Genomic DNA, 11501 nt, shown 5'->3' on the forward strand with positions numbered 1-11501 from the left:
GTTTGGGGCGAAACGACCAAAACCGTGGTGTGTATTAGTATATATATAAATATAAATATAAATATAAATATAAATATTTTAATTAAAATATTTATAATTAAACTATGAGTGAAATTTAGTTAAGATTTTAAATTAAAATATTGATTTTACACTTTATACCCCTGTTTTGAAGGTTGGGGTATAAGTTGACACATTTTTTGGGGGCTGATTTGGTTTTTTCCACTTTTTTCCTTGTCGTTTTGACCAAAATTTGGCCCGGTTTGGGGCAAAACGACCAAAACCGTGGTGTGTATTAGTATATATATAGACCAAAATTTGGCCCGGGTTAGGTTATGGGTTCGAGTCTCGCTCTGCCCATCCTAATAATTAATCTGCCTGAAATATGGATATCCAGATTAAACTCAAGGGATTTTCTCCCGAATCCATTCAGGATCTAAACCCGGTCCGCCTGCCCCTCGGGAAAATGATCGGGTTCCTGTAATGCGATTCGAGTTTTCTCCCGAACGCGTGTGTGCAAATGATGAGTGTCGTTGAAATAAATGTTATACTGATGTAAGCCGTTCAAAAAAAAAAAAAAAAAATTGGCCCGGGTTTGGGGCAAAACGACTAAAACCGTGGTGTGTATTAGTGTGTGTGTATATATATATATATATATATATATATATATATATATATATATATATGATGAACAATGATATAAAAATAAAACAATTGTCACAGATACACAGTACAAATAAGGGAGAGATTAAATGTTTCCATTAATCTTTAAAACAATTTTAACACAATAAACCAGTTAATATATACTTTCAACGATAAAATAAATTAAGCTCAATTCTATAGTGGTACCATAAAAGACAACTAGTAAATAAATTCATAAGATAAAAAGTACTATATATACGCCCCCTTTGCTAGAACGTGAAACGTATTAGATTAACCAACCATTAAACCTTCTTAACCAAATCGCCCCCTTTGCTTAGTTCAACTCCATTTGGGTAATCAACATCGACCATAAACCTCGACCAAAACCAATGCTTTTTCCACACGATCACCATCTCTTCAATCGGTATGTTCTTTGTTTCAGGCAAGAACACGTACACAAATATTGTCATGATCACAACCCAAAAGGCAAAGAATAGAAATAGCCCGAATTTCAAGTGGCAAAGCATAGTTAAGAAGACTTGAGCAATTATAAATGTAAAGATCATGTTAACCGAAACGTTAATACTCTGAGCGGCTGATCGGATCTCGAGTGGAAAGATTTCACTAGGCACGAGCCATCCTAGTGGGCCCCATGACCACGCAAATCCAGCTACATATATGCATATGAAGAGCACAACTACTATAGCATACCATTTGGGCAAATCGCCTGGTTCTCCGTTTACTCCAAATTTGATTCCAATGAAAATTGCAACCGCAATCTATTTCACATAACAAAACGTAAAGTTATGATATACGAAACAAAAAATATTAAGGATAGTCACGCTCGTAAGAGTATCAAGCATCGATTTTAGTACAAACCTGACAAATGAGCATTTGAGTGCCTCCTTCCAGGAAAAGAAATCTTCGTCCCCATTTATCAACACCGTAGATTGAAACACATGTTGCTAAAACATTTACAGAGCCGGTAATCACAGCAGACATAAGTGAAGCGTCACCGCCAAAACCAATAGTTTTGAACAAAACCGGAGCATAAAACATAATCACATTAATCCCGGTCAATTGTTGGAAAAATGGGATGAGTATAGCCATTGTTAGTTGTGGCCTATATTTCTTTTGCAACAAATTCCTCCATGGGTGTTCAATTTTTCTTGATTCTTCACTAGCATGAACCAAGTCATTAAACTCCTCATCGATCTCGTTAACACCTCGGATTCTACGTAGCTTTGTTCTTGCCTCTTCTTTTTGACCTCGTTCAATCATAGAGTTAGGGGTCTCGGGGAGGATAAGGGACCCCACCGTGATGATCAGGGCGGGGACCACAGCGCCCCCAAGACTTAGCCTCCAACCCAAATTGCCATCAAGCTTGTTGAAAAAGTAGTTCAATACATTAGCCACCAATATTCCAATTGTGATTGACAATTGAAATCCAATGTTGAGTGACCCTCGATACTTGTATGGTGCCATTTCAGAAAGGTATAGAGGCACAGACTGAAAATTATCAAAACAACAAAAATTATTGATGTATAAATAAATGAAACAATAATATCAAATAAATATAATTATAATTATAATTATAAACATAATAACAATAATACTAGTATTTAATATTTAATGAGATTTTTACGTTTATTTCGCTAAAAAAATATAAATAATAATAATAATAAGGTCTCAAACCTATTTCTTATATTAGCTAAAGCATTATATTATTATATATTAATATTAACTCGAATTATTCTATAAATTCATTATATATAACGATTATAGGATAAACTTTAAAAATATCGACTAATAAAATGTTTAATATATTTATGCACCTAAATGATAACTGTTAGTTCTACGGCAATCGTTAGAAAAATTAAGTACTACGTAATAAGTAAAGGTTAACTAATGGTGGTGGTAGAAGAATAATAAAGTAAGGTGGATGTCATAGTCGAAGTCAATTATGTCAAGAGGTTGCTATCACCATTTACATGTTAACATTTTTTGTGGCGGAATATTTGGGAACAAACAAAGTCACAACATGTGCAAAGAAACAAAAATAAATTTTTTTTTTTCATTGTCGAAATAATTAATTTAATTAAGCTATTTGACCTTTAATTTTTATAATGATCATGTCATAATTTTATATTAATTAATTTAATAAAAAAATATTAACAAAATTTTTTATAAAATGAAATACCAATCTCTCTCCTAAATCGTAAAATCTTTTATAGAATACTCAAATTTTAAAGCATAACTTTTATATAATAATTGTATTTTAATTTTCTAAATAAATTTAAAAGACATTTATTATTACAAACATCAAGATTATGTGAAAATATAAATATTAAAAAAAGTACTTTATAATAAATGTTATTATTTTAATTTAAAAAAACGTATCGTGATAAAATATGTTATGCTACAAATAAAACTAAAAAATTCAAGCTACCATAACTGTCTTCATAAAATATGATCATAATATATACAATACTTTGTTAAAAATATCGTTCATTTTCTAAAAAGTAAAAACTAAAGAAAAGTAATTTCGAATGATTAATTTAAATTTTAAATAGGAAATTAAATTAAAAGAGAAATTACCTGATTGGCAAATCCGATACCAAACCCAAGGAGGATCCGACCAACAATGAGCATCCAAACTTTCTGGGCAAAACCATTCATTAAAGCGCCGGCGCAAAACAAAACACCGCCAAACAACATAGAAAGTTTCCGGCCAAGTTTCCGTGTCACCGTGGATGCAACCAACGATGAAATCAAAGCCGCCAGATACAAAGATGACGTAAACATAGTCAACGTTTGACTATCAAATTTACAATACTGGTTTGTCGACGTATCAGCTGATTGTTTCCGGTATACGGATGGAAAAAACTTCTTCAAAAACGGGTCCATTGACGTCACTCCACCTATAAAAACAATTTATTTACTTTTAATTAAAAAAAACACTAAAAGAAACACTCGTGTTACAAAATTGCGATCCTATCCTAATATGACATATAACATGTCATTGATACATAATATAAATAAATAGGTTTAAAAGAAAATGGGAAAATTGTGTGATTATGTATGACGTATGAATTACCTGAAATTCCGATATCGTAACCGAAAATGAGACCACCCATGGCAGCAACAACACAAGTAAAGGTAACATAAAGAGTAAGGTTTCCGGGATAAGCTTTATCACCACCTCCGGGAGCACTTGGAATACCACCGCCGGCCATAATGCCAAAGTATGAATAAGAAAGAGAGAAAAGTATTGTACTCCTGAATCTCGAGAATATGGAGGGCTATTTATAGAGATTATATGAAAATATATGTATTTATAGAGAATACGGAGTAGTTTTCTTAGCTGGCAAAAGTCAATGTAATGAAACAAAGAAAGGTTAATAAATAGTAACAGTATATATGTATTATCGTTGAAGATTATATTGATACAGTATTATCCAATCCAATTTTAAGATTATTTAAAAAAAACAACTGGATAATATATTATATATAATATATAATTATAAATTATAAATTATAATATATTTATAATAATAATTTAATAATAGTACTTCATCTGTTACATAATAAATGTTTCTTTTACTTTTCAAGATCATACTTTTAAACTTTTATAACTTTTAATATTTTTTTTCGTGTTATATAATATTTGATGAATCTTATATAGATGAAAACATATTTTAAAATCGAATATATTCATGTAATTTTTATCAAATCGTATATAATATAAATAAAATTATTTGAAGTCAAAATTTTGAAACTAATACCTTGAAAAGTCAACATGATACTTATTATCGGATGGATGGAGTAATACTCCATTCGTCTCATATTAATAGTTCAGAGACAAAAAACACACAGTTTAAGAAAATATTATAAAAATATTGTACTATCTTTCTATCTATATACAATAAGAATTAATAGAACTTAAAATTCTTATTTTTTATTTATTTATAGAAGTTGACTATTAATATTATGGAACGGAGGGGGTATGATTATGATTTTCAATTTTTAATTGTAATTCATTTACAGAACCATCTTACATACAGAGGATTACGATCTAGTCGGGATAGTTTCGTCATCACCTTTTTTTTTTTTTTATCAAAATAACGATAACTCTATATTCAACTAAAAATCGAATAATACAAGCCACACGCCAAAGCAACAACCGAAACAAACCTACACCAAAAAACTTTCCAACAATAAAAAGAGTGAGAAATCAAGACCACAAGGCCCGATTCCAAACCATATAAATCACAATCGGCTAACGAAAACTATAACAAACGATAACTACATATTTCACATACAAACATAACACACTAATCATTCAACCAACACCAAGAACTCAAATACCTTTGACATTAAACTAAAGAATAAAGAAATTTATAATAGGTTATAACTTATTTGTATTTTCAAATGTGTATCTTCTATTTTCGACAAGCGTTGAAGAATAATTCATTATATAATCTTGCTATGATGTGCATAGCCTATCAGGCTAAATCTTGACTTGCATTTGAACTCTACCTATGAAAAACTCACAAGTTCTTCCAAAACCATAATATCCTTTCTATAAATACATGAGTCTTCTCAAATGAGAAAAAAAATATTCTCATTTACTCTCTCATCCTCTCATACATAATTCTAGAATTTTTGTCTTCTAAGAATTTTTTCCCTTTTTGAGCCATCAAGTATCAGCTATCCGACGATGGTGGTTCGAGATTTAATCACCCATGTTGAGCTCATCATCTCACACCGGGGTAATTCACGGTGCACCAGACCGGATTGTTAAATTCAAAAAAACCTTAAATCACCCTTTATTGTACTCAAGTATCTCCCCAAATTCTGCTTGATAAAATGTCGCCATCCGTGGGAACAAGATAACAACTCATGTTTTCCTACCGCAAATTCAGTTCCGTTCTACATTAACAGCTCTTAATGATACGCATAATGATCCGTCTCAAAACAAACAAGCATCCCGACAAGGATCTTACCCGGCACCGTCCGTCCCGGAAGACGGGCCCTCTCCCAACATTCATCCGGCATCATCTTAGCAACTTTACCACGCCGAACGAATGGCTAGGCTGAGAGCCCGGATGACATACACTTAACCGGCATCATGTAGCCAGTGATGATGATTTTAACCGTGAAGAAACACTTGGAATAAATAGAAAGCAAAACCTTCCCGGCTAGACTGAGAGCACCGTGATACCTTAGCCGGAACCAACATGACACCGGTACTGTCACCACTTCCCGGTTCGGTATTCCAACCCGACATAAAGACACCTTCCCGGGTCAAACACGCCGTCCCGGAGAAATCGCACTGTCCCGGAACAGACACTTCATCCCGGAACAATCATGCAAGCAAGTTGCATGCCACGTCAGCCCACGAATCTAGGAAAGTTTATTAGGATCTGCTCGATTATTCCCATGAAAGGGACAGGTGCCACGTCACCCCTCGGGATTGGCAAAGTTTGTTCGACTCACTCTTTTTTTCAAAATCAAGCACTCAAACCCGAAATCTATTCATAATAGTCGATTTTGGTTTGATCAAATGGCGCCACCTAAAGGTACGAACAACACAGTGAAACCATGTAGCGAAACGTCAAGTAAGAAAGGTACGAGCGATGACGTTCAACCACCTTTGAACAAAGGAAGCTCACTAACAGTAGAGCCACCTCAACCTCAAAAGTAATCAATCGCTCACATCCACTCCGGTGAAGCGTCGGGAAACGAGATGAATGTCTCCGACGATGACGAGGACACACACGAGGGATCACCACACGGTGGGGAGAGGTTGAAGCTCGGCACCCTTGGTCTCAAAACCGGCGGTTTGAGCAGAATCGGATCGTCTCACAATGACACCGACATGATCAACAAAATGATCTCAGCCGACGTCGAAAAACAAGTAATCGACAAGCTAAAGGCCATGCTGAACGACAATGTTCTAGCAGAGAGGCAGCAATCACAAACTCTGGATGTTCTGAAAACCAACCCACCGTTAAACATCGGGGCGGGGAGCGAGGGTGTCGCTAAGGCCGCCGCAAATGCATGGTGTTAGTACGATTTTCCGTATAGCGGCTGTAAGGTACTAGTACAGAAAACTAGCTGTTCAGTGTGTGGCGTATACTGTTGATTGTTATTTCCCCTCGAGAAATAATCTCTGCAGACCCGGAACACAGATGTAAGATCTGTGGGGTGGCCTCAATCAATCTGTGGATCAATCTGTAATGATCCGTCTAGCACACTGCTGCTAAGCGGCTAATGTTGTTTTAGAGTGAGAAAGAACTGTGTGAGAGAGAAAGTGTACTTCTCTCTGACTGAAGTTCAGATCCGAAATGATGTCAAATGTGGTGACCCAGGGGGTCTATTTATAGGCGTAGAATGTCCAAAATTCACGGGATACACGTGTCAACCACTGAATGGTTCTGTTATGTGAAGTATCCGAAATGTCGGTGGCGTGTGCTGACGTGGCTGCGTGCTGTTCACGCGCTGAGTTAAAGGGCTTATGCATAGAAGCTGCCTGCAGGGCTTACGCTTGACGCTGGGCGGCCTGCTTAACGCTGGACGGCAAATACTGAACACCGCTAGATTTTGTTATTTTCTGTGCTCTTTGTTCGATTTTTCTGTATAAAATAATGTTTTTATGCGTGTATCTCCTAGGATACACCACTAAGTCCCCCCAGTTTAATGTCTTTATTTTTGTAAAAAATAAAGTCATTAAATTAAAAAATAAGAAATGCCTTTTTCCTCGAAGACACAAAAGTGCTGCAGCTGTCTGATTTCTGCTCTGACGTCACATATCTAATTATGAATTTGCCCCCAAAATCTTTTTGATATATTTTCAAAATTCAAATTGTTCTGTTCGATTAATATGATCCATACACGCGTCGTAATCTCATCCCCTCTTTCATTCATTAATCTACTTATACATAAACCGTTCCTTTTTTTTCTTTTTATTCTTTCGAAAACCGATCATCTGTGCTGAAGACAACTGCAAATATTTGTTTTAGCAAAGCTGTGAATTTCAAGGTTAGTGTAATTATTCGTCACTTGTCTACCTCTTTTCCCTGTTTTACTTTTCACACTACCATGGCCGAATCCTGCAGCACTTCATCTCAAAGAGATAATCGAGATGCGAGCACTATTCCATCCAGTATCACTGAAGCTGAAATCGACAAGCTATGTATAGATCATAGAAACCTTAGATTATTGAACCCCATGGTTCCCTCTCCTGATGCGAGGGCAAATAATCCCCCTAAGAAAATGATTACACTGTATAAGCTTCAGCTTACAATTGGAAATCTTCGTATTCCCCCACGATTTTCCTGCAGACACTGTTATCTCACTATGGGATTGGCCTTAGTCAGATTCACCCACTAGGTTTACAAAAAATTGTGCTTTTTGAACTATACTGCAATGCTGTTAGCAAGACTCCAAGTATAAATATTTTTCACGAGTTGTTTAGGACTCGATTGGTTGGTAAATGCTGGTATACTTTTTATTGTAAAGCTAATAAAGCCTTTACTGGAACAAAAGAAACTTCTCTGAAAGGATGGAAAGAACCCTTTTTCTTTGTTAATGAAAGAGTTATTCAGGATAATTGGGCAAACATTCGAAAATGGAGGAAAACCAAAACAGGGGTAAGTAAGTCAATTGTTTTGTCTGATGATGAAAGAATTACTGTTGAAAAATGGAAATCACTGGAACTACCACAGCGTTCATATGCTGATAATGAAGCCATCTTAGCACGTTGTGGAATGAGTGATAATTGGCGAGATGGATTTGTGCCAGTGTTGCATTGGAAAGGTTGTGGTAGGCAAATTATATGTGTTTTACTTACATTATGTTACTGTAAAATGTATTCGTATGTTCCTTGCATTCAATGCGTTTATTATGCTTTGCAGAAAACGAAATGCAGGTTTTTAAAATATTCAAGAAGGCCAATCTGGATGCTCTTACTGTTTCTGAACGGCCAAAAACTGCTGCTGAACTTGAGGCTGACAAGGCTAGAGATACTGCATTTGAAGAACAATTGAATAGCCCTGAACGGCCTACGGAAGGCGATAATGATGATACTGTGCAACCTTCCTCATCGGATGTGGAAATTATTGAGTCTGATCCAAAACCGCCTATCACTAAGAAAACTGGAAAACGCACAAAGCGTTTGTGGAATCGTGCATCTAGCAAAGCTTCTCAACAAACAAAGAAAAGAAGTATGTCTTCATCATTTTCTTCTGTACTATACAATGTTTGTTAATGTTTATCTGTAAGATTGATTATCTATGATGCAGAACCGAATTTATCAAAAGATGGTGATAAGGCCACTGCTAGTGGTGATAAGAGTGATAAAGTTTTTGATGCTGAGAATGATGAAGAAGAGAATGAAGAAGCAGATGAAGATAATACTGTTAAAACTCCTCCTTATACTAATCCATTAAATTCATCAAGGGTTGATACAACACAGTCTTCTTCCGCATCGCAGCCGCCTTCCGTTGTTCCCCTGGCCGGCTTAAGAGGGTTTTTAGAAAATCCTGTCAATAAATTTGACATCTTTACCAATTTTCTGAAGGTGCCTATTATCAGCTAATTCGTGGAAATCTATCTGTATTGTTCATTTTTACTGTAATTTATTGATCGTATGGTTATGTTGCAGGGAAATACAATTGCTGATCTTTCTTCTTCTCTATCTGCAATGACCCTTAAACAAAGTTGCCAATCAACAGCTGCATCACTACTGCTTCTGAATCACCATGTCCTTCATGGTCTGAAAATGCAAGAGGCCCAAGCAACTCTTGTGGATAATGCTATCCATACTGCCAGCAAGCTGAAAAGGATGGAGATTAACTTAAAAGATGCTGATCTTAAGTGGAAAACGGTAGTTGTCATGGCAAAAAAGAAGGAGGAGGCATTGCAGCTAATTGAGAAAAAATGTGTTGCAGAGAGGACTGAGAAAGAGAAGGTTATAGAAGAATTGAAAATAATGGTTGAACGAGAAAAAGGTCATGCTGATGAAAAAGCCATTACTGCTGCTGCTTCAGAGAAAAAATTTGTGGAATTGAAGAATGGGATTCCTGCACTAATGCAGAGGGTGTTGAGTTCTCCCCTTGTTGGGCAAACTTTTCATAGATATCTTGAGGCATCCACAGAAAGTGATCTTTCAGATGCTACTTTGGAAATTTTGGATGCTCTTCCCGTGAAGCCTGACCCCCTACCAGCTGCTATTGCAAAATTTATCAAACCGGGTGCTGATGCTAGACTGAAAGTGGCCATGGATGAAGTTACTTCGTTGAAGATTAACTCTGTAGAAGAGGTGTGTGCTAGGGAAGATGTGTCAGTTAAGGACATTTTAGATGTGCCTATTTAAGGAAATATTTTCTCTGTAATAACAATATAACTTAATAATTTGTTTGTGTATACTGTCATTATGCTTAATGTTTGTCATAACACGACCTTAACCATAAGGACGATTACAATAACATATGATTTCATCGCGAGGTATTGACCTCTATATGCGACATTTTTCAAAAACTGCATTTGTTTTTACAATACAAACCATAGCTTTTATTACAAATACAAGGTTTAAACAACTTAATAATGATTATCGTTTAGCGATAATCTTAGACTTACAAACTTTACATGTGATAATAACAATACGACTTCTAACATATTTTACATTACAAATCTTCCGATATGCAGTTTTATTTTTGACACAAATATGCATACTCAAGATCTTGCTTAAATTCAACATGTTGCAGCGGAAGCTTTTAGTTATCACCTGAGAATAAACATGCTTAAAACGTCAACATAAAGTTGGTGAGATATAGGTTTAATGCTGGCAGCGTTATAAATATAGACCACAAGATTTCATATATAAACGTTTTAATAAAAATATTCTAAGTTGTTGAGCACTTGATAACCATACTTAACATTTAATCAACGTCGCATATTCCCTTTATTATGAAATCTTACTACACCGTACCAAGTGTAGTCACCGAAACGAAGTACTGTTGATGTTATGTGAGGTGTATATGAAATAGCTTATATTTTACTAGGAAATACTATTAAATACGATACAATTTTACACAAGATATTTATTTATTTATAGAATGGATATACTTAAACCTTGCTACAACACTTATAGGCAGTGTATCTAATCGTACAGTAGTGTAGTTTTTAGTAAGTCCGGTTCGTTCCACAGGGAATCTTTTAATCAAAGCTTAACGCTATATTAGTTTTATTTTATAAAAATACAAATATACATATAAGTAATATTATTATTATAAAGGGGGGTTTTTTTACCGTTTAATGACCGGTTTGTCGATTTTAAAACTTAAGTTGCAGTTAAAACCAAATGTAAAATAATAAAAATAAATACAAGTTAATTTAAAGCGTAAAATAAATAACGATAATGAAATTGCGATAAATAAAAGTGCGATAAAATAAAATTGCGATAATTAAAAAGTATGATAATTAAAAGTGTAATTAAATACAATAACAATAAATAAAAGTGAGATAATTAGAAGTGCAATTAAATATAAAATAAAGGAAATTAAATATGAAATAAAAGAATTATGCTTATTTAAACTTCCGTAATCATGATGTTTGACGTGTTGATTTTAGTTTTATGCCCATGGGTTAATTGTCCTTTGTCCTGGATTATTTAATATGTCCGTCTGGTTTTTGTCCATAACAGTCCATCAGTCATAAATATAAAGTGCGAGTATCCTCGTCAAATTATCCTTATACCCGAAGTTAAATATTCCAACTAATTGGGGACTTAAACTGTAACAAGATTTTAATACTTTGTTTAATAATTACACCAGGTTATCGACTGCGTATAACCCAAG

The 11501-nt window shown here is 34.7% G+C and overlaps 1 protein-coding gene across 1 annotated transcript; it reads right to left on the bottom strand.

Moving 5' to 3' along the window:
* Window positions 1-725: 725 nt before the first annotated feature.
* On the bottom strand, window positions 726-3925 carry LOC139870440 (sugar carrier protein C-like). The gene is made up of 4 exons (XM_071858248.1): window positions 3737-3925; window positions 3238-3560; window positions 1519-2148; window positions 726-1418 (listed from the first exon to the last, which is right to left on the bottom strand). The coding sequence occupies exons 1-4, from the start codon at window positions 3873-3875 to the stop codon at window positions 942-944; spliced, it is 1569 nt and encodes a 522-aa protein (XP_071714349.1). The 5' UTR covers window positions 3876-3925; the 3' UTR covers window positions 726-941.
* Window positions 3926-11501: the final 7576 nt, after the last annotated feature.

Source organism: Rutidosis leptorrhynchoides, chromosome 1 (genome assembly GCF_046630445.1).
Source record: "Rutidosis leptorrhynchoides isolate AG116_Rl617_1_P2 chromosome 1, CSIRO_AGI_Rlap_v1, whole genome shotgun sequence".
Lineage (NCBI taxonomy): Eukaryota > Viridiplantae > Streptophyta > Magnoliopsida > Asterales > Asteraceae > Rutidosis > Rutidosis leptorrhynchoides.

Coding starts and splice junctions, on each gene's coding strand:
- LOC139870440 (XM_071858248.1), bottom strand. CDS start 3,875: ATGGCCGGCGGTGGTATTCCAAGTGCTCCCGGAGGTGGTGATAAAGCT. Junction 3,561..3,736: donor TTACGATATCGGAATTTCAG/GTAATTCATACG, acceptor TTGTTTTTATAG/GTGGAGTGACGTCAATGGAC. Junction 1,419..1,518: donor CTCAAATGCTCATTTGTCAG/GTTTGTACTAAA, acceptor TATGTGAAATAG/ATTGCGGTTGCAATTTTCAT.